At 42.9% G+C, this 13,375-nt stretch overlaps 1 protein-coding gene across 6 annotated transcripts in view; it reads right to left on the bottom strand.

Moving 5' to 3' along the window:
* LOC140428382 (regulator of telomere elongation helicase 1-like) overlaps positions 1-13,375 on the bottom strand; it is a 229,755-nt gene that overhangs the window by 41,338 nt on the left and 175,042 nt on the right. For 5 of the 6 annotated variants that reach the window (XM_072514779.1, XM_072514784.1, XM_072514782.1 and 2 more), the window contains one exon: positions 5,407-5,737. The exons of the other annotated variant lie outside the window; for it this stretch is intronic. In XM_072514779.1, coding sequence (XP_072370880.1) covers positions 5,645-5,737 — 93 coding nt within the window. In that variant the 3' untranslated portion in view covers positions 5,407-5,644. Of the gene's footprint in view, positions 1-5,406; positions 5,738-13,375 lie in introns of those variants that run through there. 6 annotated transcript variants of the gene reach the window in all.

The following is a 13,375-nucleotide window of genomic DNA, read 5'->3' as shown; positions in this document are numbered from 1 at the left end:
TGAAAGTTGCCACTCAAGTGGATAGAGCTGTGAAGAAGGCCTATGGTGTGCTCGCGTTCATTAACAGAGAAATTGAATTTAAGAGCCGTGAGGTGACGATGCAGCTGTACAAAACTTTGGTAAGGCCACATTTGGAGTACTGTGTACAGTTCTGGTCGCCTCATTTTAGGAAGGATGTGGAAGCTTTGGAAAAGGTGCAAAGAAGATTTACCAGGATGTTGCCTGGAATGGAGAGTATGTCTTACGAGGAAAGGTTGAGGGTGCTAGGCCTTTTCTCATTAGAACGGAGAAGGATGAGGGGCGACTTGATAGAGGTTTATAAGATGATCAGGGGAATAGATAGAGTAGACAGTCAGAGACTTTTTCCCCGGGTGGAACAAACCATTACAAGGGGACATAAATTTAAGGTGAAAGGTGGAAGACATAGGAGTGATATCAGAGGTAGGTTCTTTACCCAGAGAGTAGTGGGGGCATGGAATGCACTGCCTGTGGAAGTAGTTGAGTCGGGAACATTAGGGACCTTCAAGCAGCTATTGGATAGGTACATGGATTACGGTAAAATGATATAGTGTAGGTTTATTTGTTCTTAAGGGCAGCACGGTAGCATTGTGGATAGCACAATGCTTCACAGCTCCAGGGTCCCAGGTTCGATTCCGGCTTGGGTCACTGTCTGTGCGGAGTCTGCACGTCCTCCCCGTGTCTGCGTGGGTTTCCTCCGGGTGCTCCGGTTTCCTCCCACAGTCCAAAGATGTGCAGGTTAGGTGAATTGGCCAATGATAAATTGCCCTTAATGTCCAAAATTGCCCTTGGTGTTGGGTGGAGGTGTTGAGTTTGGGTAGGGTGCTCTTTCCAGGAGCCGGTGCAGACTCAAAGGGCCGAATGGCATCCTTCTGCACTGTAAATTCAATGATAATCTATGATTAATCTAGGACAAAGGTTCAGCACAACATCGTGGGCCGAAGGGCCTGTTCTGTGCTGTATTTTCTATGTTCTATGTTCTTATTCCAGTAACTTGCTTCTATTTTTAGAAAACATCTCGGGTTCCCATTACCCGTTTTGAAGGTGGAAGCAAATTTGGTAAACAAGGGTTCTTTTTTAAAGTCAAGCCCAAGAACAGCATGCGGTTTTAATCAAGTTTAGACCATGACATGATTTTGTATTTAAAATCACAGAAGAGACCGTTGAATGAGAGCCCTTACAATGCAAGTGTCTTAATGGATAAACCTTATAGTGGTGCAGGAATTGTTATTTGACTTAAAACTCAATTAACATCGCCATTCCTTTCCTCCCAAAATAGTAAGATTTCACACACACCCTCACCAACTCCAAAGATTAAGATTAATTGTAGCTGAGGACAGGGATTAATATACTTTTGTTTGGTAAAGGTACGATGTTTATATTTTCTAGATCTATGAATGACAAATTGCAATAGAGGAGTTTTAGTTTTTTCATATACAGTACGATGGGAACATTTTAATATTTGTATCTCAATAGTCTCAGGGAACTAATATGATTTTAATTTGAACAAATTGATTTTTATCCAGAATTGTGTCATGATATTTGAATCACTGCACAAAAATCTCTGGTTGGAACAATGGATTTTTAGCTCATGCAATGCATCCCAAATTAGTTGTCAATAAATATTTTGTATCAACATAACAGGCCAATTATTCAGAACAACTACATGCCAGGCTTTCGTAAGCGAAGACAAACATGGACAAACTACCACTGCAGTTAGTTAGCTGTGGGTAATTTTGGAGGAAAACAATTGCATGACATACAAATCAGAGTTGCGCCTCAGCATTCTATCGAGACACCTGTATCAGAAATGCAGTGTTGAAAATTACCTTGAACAGGAAGTTTCTCACAATCTATTGACAACAGGAGGAGGAATCCCCCTAAACATTTTGGGGAAACAATGAAACTCTTTTTATCTTAACTGAGGAAAATTCTGGAGAGGGTGAAAATAGATAAGTCCCCTGGGCCGGATGGGATTTATCCTAGGATTCTTTGGGAAGCGAGGGAGGAGATTGCTGAGCCTTTGGCTTTGATCTTTAAGTCATCTTTATCAACAGGAATAGTGCCAGTAGGCTGGAGGATAGCAAATGTTGTCCCCTTATTCAAGAAGGGGAGTAGAGACAACCCCGGTAACTATAGACCAGTGAGCCTTACTTCTGTTGCGGGCAAAATCTTGGAAAGGTTTATAAGAGATAGGGTGTATAATCATCTGGAAAGGAATAATTTGATTAGACATAGCCAACACGGTTTTGTGAAGGGTGGGTCGTGCCTCACAAACCTGAGTTCTTTGAGAAGGTGACCAAACAGGTGGATGAGGGTAAAGCAGTTGATGTGGGGTATATGGATTTCAGTAAAGCGTTTGATAAGGTTCCCCACGGTAGGCTACTGCTAAAAATACGGAAGCATGGGATTCAGGAAGATTTAGCAGTTTGGATCAGAAATTGGCTAGCTGGAAGAAGACAAAGGGTGGTGGTTGATGGGAAGTGTTCAGACTGGAGTCCAGTTACTAGTGGTGTACCACAAGGATCTGTTTTGGGGCCACTGCTGTTTGTCATTTTTATAAATGACCTGGAGGAGGGCGTAAATTTGCAGATGACACTAAAGTCGGTGGAGTTGTGGACAGTGCGGAAGGACGTTACAAGTTACAGAGGGACACAGATAAGCTGCAGAGTCGGGCTGAGAGGTGGCAAATAGAGTTTAATGCAGAAAAATGTGAGGTAATTCATTTTGGAAGGAATAACAGGGAGACAGAGTACTGGGCAAATAGTAAGATTCTTGGTAGTGTGGATGAGCAGAGAGACCTTGGTGTCCATGTACATAGATCCCTGAAAGTTGCCACCCAGGTTGAGAGGGTTGTTAAGAAGGCATACGGTGTGTTAGCTTTTATTGATAGAGGGACTGAGTTTTGGAGCCATGAGGTCATGTTGCAGCTGTACAAAACTCTGGTGCGTCCGCATTTGGAGTATTGCGTGCAGTTCTGGTCGCCGCATTATAGGAAGAATGTGGAAGCATTGGAAATGGTGCAAAGGAAATTTACCAGGATGTTGCCTGGTATGGAGGGAAGATCTTATGAGGGAAGGCTGAGGGATTTGAGGTTTTTTTCTTTAGAAATAAGAAGGTTAAGAGGTGACTTAATTGAGGCATACAAGATGATCAGAGGATTAGATAGGGTGGACAGTGAGAGCCTTTTTCCTCGGATGGTGATGTCGAGCACGAGGGGACATAGCTTTAAATTGAGGGGTGATAGATATAGGACAGATGTCAGAGGTTGGTTCTTTACTCAGAGAGTAGTCAGGGCATGGAATGCCCTGCCTGTAACAGTAGTGGACTCGCCAACATTAACGGCATTTAAATGGTCATCGGATAAACATATGGATGATAAGGGAATAGTGTAGATGGGCTTTAGAGTGGTTTCAAAGGTCGCTGCAACATCGAGGGCCGAAGGGCCTGTACTGCGCTGTAATGTTCTATGTTCTAGGTTGGGCAGGTGTATGGCTGGAAGCATCATCCGCAGGTCCCTGTTCATCAGGAGTTGAGCCAGCGACATGCCAGTGGACAATGGAGTCGCCCTGTACGCGAGCAGTGCAAGGTGTATGTCGGAAGCAGAGTCCGCGGCCTTGCAGATGAGCTGTTTCACAATGTGCACCCCTTTCTCGACTTTTCCCTTGGACTGCAGATAGTGTGGACTGGAAGTGACATGCTGGAAATTGTATGACCTGGCAAACGTGGACCATTCTCGACTGGTAAAGCACGGGCCATTGTTGCTCATGACGGTGATTGGGATGCCATGCCTTGAGAATGTCTCCTTACAGGCTTTGATGACAGTCCGAGAGGTGAGGTCCGGGAGCTTCAGCACCTCAGGGTAATTCGAGAAATAGTCGATGATCAATACGTAGTCGCGGCCATTCACATGAAAGAGGTCAATGCCAACCTTGGACCATGGAGAGGTCATTATGTCATGCTTTGGAGCATCTCCTTGCTCTGTGCTGGCTGGAACCACTGACAGGTAGCACACTTCAGGGCCATGTTCGTGATGTCCTGGCTGATGCCGGGCCAGTAGACAACTTGCCGGGCTCTGCATCTGCACTTCGACGCCCAGGTGTCCCTCATGAATCTGGTGCGGCACCAAGCTCTGTAAACTGAGCGGAATGACAATCCTGTCCAGCTTAAGGAGGATACCATCAATCACCGTCAGGCTGTTTCAGTTAGAGTGAGTTACTACATTTAGATTAGCAGAGCGTCGAACTCATTGAGAACTGTGCTAATAGTTCAATAAAACACATTGAACTCACTTCAAAGTCTGAAGCATCTTTTACTCAAAACTGCATCAAGTGGCAGCTTGTGTTATTCCAAATTACATAACACAACATGACACCAGAGGTCTGTTCAATCTAGTTAGTTCAACTCAACAAGATCCGTGACGACCAGCGAATGTATACCGGCACAATGGAAAAGATTCCGGCTCCTCACCAGCTCAGCACCTCCGGCAATCTCAGTGCCAACTGGCGGACATTCAAACAGAAATTTCAGCTTCACGTCGAAGCATCAGACCTCAATGGTGCGTCTGATGCACAGAAGATAGCTCTTTTCCTCACCACAGTGGGCGGTCACGCCTTGGAAATATTCAACTCCTTTCACTTCGCCGAAGACCAGGACAAGACAAAGTTTCAGACCATCCTGGACAAGTTTGACACCCACTGCGAGGTGGACACCAACAAAATCTTCAAGCGCTACATAATCAAGCAGCGATTGCAAGGTAAAGACAAATCCTTCAACTCATATTTAACTAACTTTAACTAATTCACACTGCAATGAAGTTACGTGAAAAGCCCCTATTCGCCACCTGTTTGGGTACACAGAGGAAGAATTCAGAATGTCCAAATTACCTAACAGCACGTCTTTCGGGACTTGTGGGACGGAACCGGAACACCCGGAGGAAACCCAAGCAGACGGGAGAGCGTGCAGACTCCACACAGACAGTGACCCAAGCCGGGAATCGCACCTGACCCTGGAGCTATGAAGCAACAATGCTACCCACTGTGCTACCGTGCTCATTAGTATATAAGTGAATGTTAGAATCAGGTGACCTCAGACTCACTGGGGAGCTGGGAAAAATTGCTTATGCATGTTCATCCTGCTATTCTTCTGCTGTTTTGTATATATTTGACCCACAGTTAATGTTAATAAATCGTTTATAGCTTTAGCTACAGGTATTCGTGTCATGCAAATCAAGCCATCCGCCAAGAACATTACATCGCCCATCACCATTCGTTTGTACTACACCATTTACCAATGTCTAGAACCAGCTGAATAGGGCTTCAACTGACAAGGGCCTTACTGAGAGCCTCATCACCTTTGATCCTGAAACTGTTTACATAAAGCACACTGTTTGGAAAATATATTTTTATTCACTCTCAATGAAACCAACATTTACAAAATTCAGAATCTTTCCAAGTATATGATTAATTCAAAAAGATGTCAGATGTTTTGATAGCTGTAAAAACACAATGACAGTTAATGCTCACATGAAACTAATTTTTCCTGAAAAATAGTCACTTCCTTGATATTAGTTATGCTGAATATAGGTTAATCAAGAAAGTCCTTTGTGTCGAGACCGTTCATCACTTCATTTGCAGACTGAATCATCAGTCCAAAAGAAAGATTGCCTCAAGTATCTTCTGTTGGTTGTCTCTTTGCATTGTGGGCATGTTTTATTTTTCTGGAATGATGGGGGAAACAGTGCATTTCAATAACTGGTTACATTTTGATAACTCCAGCTCACACCATGACAGTTTGAAATAACCACAATGTAGCAGAGCAAACAAAAACATATCCCAATGACAAGAATAGCCTTTCTTACAGAAATAGCACCATGGATTTTTCAAATCTTCCTTCTCTCCAGCCTAACTAACCTACCTTATTCCAGTAACTTGCTTCTATTTTTAGAAAACATCTCAGCTTCCCATTACCCGTTTTGAAGGTGGAAGCAAATTTGATAAACAAGGGTTCTTTTTTAAAGTCAAGCCCAAGAACAGCATGCGGTTTTAATCAAGTTTAGACCATGACATGATTTTGTATTTAAAATCACAGAAGAGACCGTTGAATGAGAGCCCTTACAATGCAAGTGTCTTAATGGATAAACCTTATAGTGGTGCAGGAATTGTTATTTGACTTAAAACTCAATTAACATCGCCATTCCTTTCCTCCCAAAATAGTAAGATTTCACACACACCCTCACCAATCGCTCACCAACTCCAAAGATTAAGGTTAATTGTAGCTGAAGACCGGGATTAATATACTTTTGTTTGGTAAAGGTACGATGTTTATATTTTCTAGATCTATGAATGACAAATTGCAATAGAGGAGTTTTAGTTTTTTCATATACGGTACGATGGGAACATTTAAATATTTGTATCTCAATAGTCTCAGGGAACTAATATGATTTTAGCATTGCGCAGGTCAAGGACACACAGCCTGAGTGAGAGAGATACAGACCGAGTGAGAATTTGGTAATTTGGTGCAGTGAGGTAATTCGGTGAAGAGTGGGAGAAGGTGCTTTTTCCCTACTGTTTTGTTCTCTCTCTTTCTTCGGGCCTAATTTCGGGAGCCGTTCGGAGGAGGAGGAGCAATCTCTGTGAGTATAAAAACCTAACGGAAACTTCCTGTTTTCCAGTTTGTTTCCCAAAAGTGACGTCAGAGGGAAGCTGTGATCTGAGTGGATGATAGCAAATCTGCCCCAAATTTTAAAAGAAACACAGCTAAACTCATAAACTTAAATTAAACTAATTAATTAATTAGTGATGGCTGGTCAGGTGATGTGCTTGAGCTGCTTGATGTGGGAGCTGGCAGATCCCATTGCGAGCTGCAGCGACCACATCTGCAGTAAGTGTTGGCTGCTCGAAGAGCTCCGGCTCAGAGTTGATGAGCTGGAGTCTGAGCTTCAAACACTGAGGCACATCCGGGAGGGGGAGACTTACCTGGACACTGTGTTTCAGGAGGCAGTCACACCTGTCAGAGTAAGTAGTTTAAATCCTGCCAGTGGCCAGGGACAGCAGGGTGTGACTGCAAGTCAGGCAGGTAAAGGGAACCAGCAGTCAGGAACTCAGGAGCCTCAGCCCTTGACTCTGTCCAACAGGTATGAGGCACTTGCTCCCTGTGTGGATGGCGAACAGGGCTGCAGGAAGGATGAGTCAGCTGACCAAGGCACCATGGTTCAGCAGGCCATTCAAGGGGAGGGAGTAAATAGTTGTAGTTGTAGGGGATTCTATTATCAGGGGGGATAGATAGTATCCTTTGTGAGCAGGATAAAGAGTCCCGCATGGTATGTTGCCTGCCCGGTGCTAGGGTGCGGGACATCTCTGACCGGCTTGAAAGGATACTGGAGAGGGAGGGGGAGGATCCAGTTGTTGTGGTCCATGTCGCTACCAACAACATAGGCAAGTCTAGGAAAGAGTTTAGAGATTATAAAGAGCTAGGATTCAAATTAAAAAACAGGTCCTCAAGGGTCATAATCTCCGGATTACTGCCCGAGCCACGTGCAAATTGGCATAGGGAGGCAAGAATAAGGGAAGTTAACACGTGGCTGAAAGAGTGGTGTGGGAAAGAGGGATTCCTTTTCATGGGACACTGGCATCAGTTTTGGGACGGGGGGACCTATACCGTTGGGATGGTCTCCACCTGAACCGAGCTGGGACCAGTGTTCTGGCGAAAAGAATAAATAGGGTGGTCAATAGGACTTTAAACTAAAGATTGGGGGGGGGAAGGGAAAGTCAGGGAACCAAGAGGTGAAGTAATCAGTGGGAAGCGTAGCTGCTTAGGAATACAAAAAAGCACGAAAAGACAAAACTCAGGAGAGGTTACGATAGTCCCCATCCCACAAAATATTACACAGTGTATGGAAAGGCTCAGTAAACCAAGGTCCACCACACTAAGAAAACAAAAAGGGACGGTCAATAGAGAATTAAAGGTGCTATATTTAAATGCGCGCAGTGTACGGAACAAGGTAGATGAGCTTGTGGCCCAGATTGTGACTGGCAGGTATGATGTGGTAGGCATCACAGAGACATGGTTGCAGGAGGTTCAGGACTGGCATTTAAACATCCAGGGATTCACAACCTATCGAAAAGACAGGGAGGTGGGCAGAGGGGGCGGGGTTGCCTTGTTAATTAGGAATGAAATTAAATCAATAGCACTAAATGACATAGGGTCAGATGATGTGGAGTCTGTGTGGGTAGAGTTGAGGAACCACAAAGGCAAAAAAACCATAATGGGAGTTATGTACAGGCCTCCTAACAGTGGTCAGGACCGGGGGCACAAAATGCACCACGAAATAGAAAGTGCATCATGGGGGACTTCAATATGCAGGTAGACTGGGTAAATAATGCTGCCAGTGGACCCAAGGAAAGGGAATTCATTGAATGTTTACAGGAGGGCTTTTTGGAACAGCTTGTGATGGAGCCCACGAGGGAACGGGCCATTCTGGACTTAGTGTTATGTAATGAGCCAGACTTGATTAAAGATCTTAAAGTAAGGGAGCACTTAGGAGGCAGTGATCATAATATGGTAGAATTGAATCTCCAATTTGAAAGAAAGAAGGTAGAATCAGATGTAAAGGTGTTACAGTTAAATAAAGGTAACTACAGGGGCATGAGGGAGGAACTGATGAAAATCGACTGGGAGCAGAGCCTAGTGGGAAAGACAGTAGAACAGCAATGGCAGGAGTTTCTGGGAGTAATTGAGGACACAGTGCAGAGGTTCATCCCAAAGAAAAGAAAGGTTATCAGAGGGGGGGATTAGGCAGCCATGGCTGACAAAGGAAGTTAGGGAATGCATCAAAGCAAAAGAGAAAGCCTATAATGTGGCAAAGAGTAGTGGGAAGTCAGAAGATTGGGAAGGCTACAAAAACAAACAGAGGATAACAAAGAGAGAAATAAGGAAAGAGAGGATCAAATATGAAGGTAGGCTAGCCAGTAACATTAGGAATGATAGTAAAAGTTTCTTTAAATACATTAAAAACAAACGGGAGGCAAACGTTGACATTGGGCCGCTCCAAAATGACGCTGGTAATTTTGTGATGGGAGACAAGGAAATAGCTGAGGAACTAAATAAGTGCTTTGCGTCAGTCTTCACAGTAGAAGACATGAGTAATATCCCACCAATTCCGGAGAGTCAGGGGGCAGAGTTGAATATGGTAGCCATCACAAAGGAGAAAGTGCTAGAGAAACTAAGAGGTCTAAAAATTGATAAATCTCCGGGCCCAGATGGACTACATCCTAGAGTTCTAAAGGAGATAGCTGAAGAAATATTGGAGGCGTTAGTTATGATCTTTCAAAAGTCACTGGAGTCCGGGAAAGTCCCAGAGGATTGGAAAATCGCTGTTGTAACCCCCTTGTTCAAGAAGGGAACAAGGAAAAAGATGGAAAATTATAGGCCAATTAGCCTAACCTCGGTTGTTGGCAAGATTCTAGAATCCATTGTTAAGGATGAGATTTCTAAATTCTTGGAAGTGCAGGGTCAGATTAGGACAAGTCAGCATGGATTTAGTAAGGGGAGGTCATGCCTGACAAACCTGTTAGAGTTCTTTGAAGAGATAACAAATAGGTTAGACCAAGGAGAGCCAATGGATGTTATCTATCTTGACTTCCAAAAGGCCTTTGATAAGGTGCCTCACGGGAGACTGCTGAGTAAAATAAGGGCCCATGGTATTCGAGGCAAGGTACTAACATGGATTGACGATTGGCTGTCAGGCAGAAGGCAGAGAGTTGGGATAAAAGGTTCTTTTTCGGAATGGCAACCGGTGACGAGTGGTGTCCCGCAGGGTTCAGTGTTGGGGCCACAGCTGTTCTCTTTATATATTAACGATCTAGATGACAGGACTGGGGGCATTCTGGCTAAGTTTGCCGATGATACAAAGATAGGTGGAGGGGCAGGTAGTATGGAGGAGGTGGGGAGGCTGCAGAAAGATTTAGACAGTTTAGGAGAGTGGTCCAAGAAATGGCTGATGAAATTCAACGTGGGCAAGTGCGAGGTCTTGCACTTTGGAAAAAAGAATAGAGGCATGGACTATTTTCTAAACGGTGACAAAATTCATAATGCTGAAGTGCAAAGGGACTTGGGAGTCCTAGTCCAGGATTCTCTAAAGGTAAACTTGCAGGTTGAGTCCGTAATTAAGAAAGCAAATGCAATGTTGTCATTCATCTCAAGAGGCTTGGAATATAAAAGCAGGGATGTACTTCTGAAGCTTTATAAAGCATTAGTTAGGCCCCATTTAGAATACTGTGAGCAATTTTGGACCCCACACCTCAGGAAGGACATACTGGCACTGGAGCGGGTCCAGCGGAGATTCACACGGATGATCCCAGGAATGGTAGGCCTAACATACGATGAACGTCTGAGGATCCTGGGATTATATTCATTTGAGTTTAGGAGGTTGAGGGGAGATCTAATAGAAATTTACAAGATAATGAATGGCTTTGATAGGGTGGATGTAGGGAAGTTGTTTCCATTAGCAGGGGAGACTAGGACCCGGGGGCACAGCCTTAGAATAAAAGGGAGTCACTTTAGAACAGAGATGAGGAAAAATTTCTTCAGCCAGAGAGTGGTGGGTCTGTGGAATTCATTACCTCAGAGGGCGGTGGAGGCTGGGACGTTGAGTGTCTTTAAGACAGAAGTTGATAAATTCTTGATTTCTCGAGGAATTAAGGGCTATGGAGAGAGAGCGGGTAAATGGAGTTGAAATCAGCCATGATTGAATGGCGGAGTGGACTCGATGGGCCGAATGGCCTTACTTCCGCTCCTATGTCTTATGGTCTTATTTTAATTTGAACAAATTGATTTTTATCCAGAATTGTGTCATGATATTTGAATCACTGCACAAAAATCTCTGGTTGGAACAATGGATTTTTAGCTCATGCATTGCATCCCAAATTAGTTGTCAATAAATATTTCGATTCAATATAACAGGCCAATTATTCAGAACAACTACATGCCAGGCTTTCGTAAGCGAAGACAAACTACCACTGCAGTTAGTTAGCTGTGGGTAATTTTGGAGGAAAACAATTGCATGACATACAAATCAGAGTTGCGCCTCAGCATTCTATCGAGACACCTGAATCAGAAATGCAGTGTTGAAAATTACCTTGAACAGGAAGTTTCTCACATAATCTATTGACAACAGGAGGAGGAATCCCCCTAAACATTTTGGGGAAACAATGAAACTCTTTTTATCTTAACTGAGGAAAATTCAAACAACTTTCAAAGATTGCATGAATCAACAGGATCTTATCTCAATTTTTGATTCCTGCAGAATCATAGAAAATTGCAATGTAGGAAACCACTTTGCATATTGGATCTATGATGGCTCTTTGCCAGAGCAGCCCACTATCCTGCATCCTTGTTCTTTCTCCAGAGTCTTGTATCTTGGATTTTGTATCCATCTTTCCCTTAAAAGCAAAGCAATGGCCTGTGCCTCAACCTCTGTGAACCAGCCTTTTATGAACAATTTCCTCTGTTGACAATCCACCACAGAAAAAAATAATTATTGCATATCTTTGGGAGGATGTTAAATTGATGATGTTTGGTTGGCATCAACATCATCCGAACTGGAGAAAATAGTCTCATTCTATTCACACCATCAAAACCCTTCACAAATTTTAAAAATATGTGTTAAATCTCCTCTCGAACATTTCTCTTCTACTGGAGATAGTCTCCTTAATTCCTGCCATCATTGTGGTGAATCTAATTATACATACAATATGCCTGTAATCCCTCGAGTACCTGATTATTGCTTTATATAATTTATCATCACTTTTTTTTCACTCTTGCACTTTATCATTATGTCATGTGAGAGTACCTTTAAGAAATGGGTGGATATAAGTATCTGTAGTGAGAGTACTTTGAAGAAATGGGTGTTTATTACTGCAGTGATGTCAGAGAGTGGATGGAGCTGGGCTGTATGTCAGCTTTTTACTTTCAGTTAGGCTGTTTGCTGCAGGGTGTGTTTTAGTTTCGTTTTCAGCGTTGGAGCTGAAGTCAGACAAAGCAGCTGCACTGCTGTTCTCTCTGCCATGAAAAGATAATCTCTTGATGTTTTGGTGAATTGAGAATTATAAATGTTCTCCGTAGTGAATGTAAATCTAATGTACTTCTGTTAAAAGGGGTTTATTTTGTCTTCTGAATGTTATTTGGGAAGTTATTAAGGATTACCTAGTGTTGTATTCTTTGGGGTTGTATTTGAATTGATGGTTGCCAAGATGTTCACTGTATGTTTTAAAAAGGTTAACTTGAGTTCATAGAATAAACATAGAAGATACAGTTTGACTGAGTGGAAATGGCAAAAATTCAATTACAAATTAAACAAATGGAACACGAGAAAGAGATAGAGGGGAAAAAGAAAGAGAGAGAGAGAGAGAGGAAAAAGAAAGAGAAGGGGCGATACAGATCAGGGAAAAAGATAAAGAGAGAGATTTTGAACTTCAGAAAATGGCCATGAAACATGACAGTCAGTAAAAATTGGCAGCCGTAAAGGGATACGTCCAGTTGGTTGATAGTGATAAAGAGTGTCAAAGTTGAAGGCGTGGTGGGGATCTATTTAAATATGTCCAAGCATTGCCAAGGTTTGATGAGGAGGAGGTAGAAGCCTTTTTCATTTCATTTGAGAAGGTAGCTAAACAAATGAAATGGCCATAGGACATGTAGTTATTGCTGATTCAAACAAAGCTGGCAGGTGGGGTGAGTGAAGTGTTTGCATTACTATCAGAGGAGATATCTGAGTCGTATGAGGAGGTGAAAAAATCTATCTTAGGTGCATATGAACTCGTGCCTAAAGCCTACAGACAAAGGTTTAGAAATTTAAGGAAAGAACCTGGTCAAACTTACATGGAGTTTGAAAGGATCAAACAGAGTAGTTTTGATAGGTGGATAAGGGCTTTGAAAATAGACCAAATGTATGAAGCTCTCAGAGAAATTATGCTTTTGGAGGAGTTTAAAAATTCAATTCTTGATGTAATGAGAACTCATGTGGAAGAGCAGGGGGTTAAAACTGCGAGATTAGCAGCAGAAATGGCAGATGATTAGGAATGTGTTCATAAATCAAAGTTTGGTTTCCGACATCAGTTTCAGCCTGTGAAGGATAGAAACTGGGGACATGAGAAATACTCAAGTGGTAAAGATAAAGGTGATCTGATGGGAGATAATAAGGAGAGTGTACCTCAGATTAAAAAAGAAATCCAGGAGGGTGGAAGAGACATGAAAAGTTTCAAATATTTTCAGTGTAATAAACAAGGCCATGTAAAGTCACAGTGTTGGTGGGTTGAAGAAAAGCACTGGGAAGGCTGATGTGGTAAAACAGGATAAGACA

Source organism: Scyliorhinus torazame, chromosome 8 (genome assembly GCF_047496885.1).
Source record: "Scyliorhinus torazame isolate Kashiwa2021f chromosome 8, sScyTor2.1, whole genome shotgun sequence".
Classification (NCBI taxonomy): Eukaryota; Metazoa; Chordata; class Chondrichthyes; order Carcharhiniformes; family Scyliorhinidae; genus Scyliorhinus; species Scyliorhinus torazame.
Note: the sequence above shows the minus strand (reverse complement) of the source record. Positions and strands in the feature narration are given on the sequence as shown.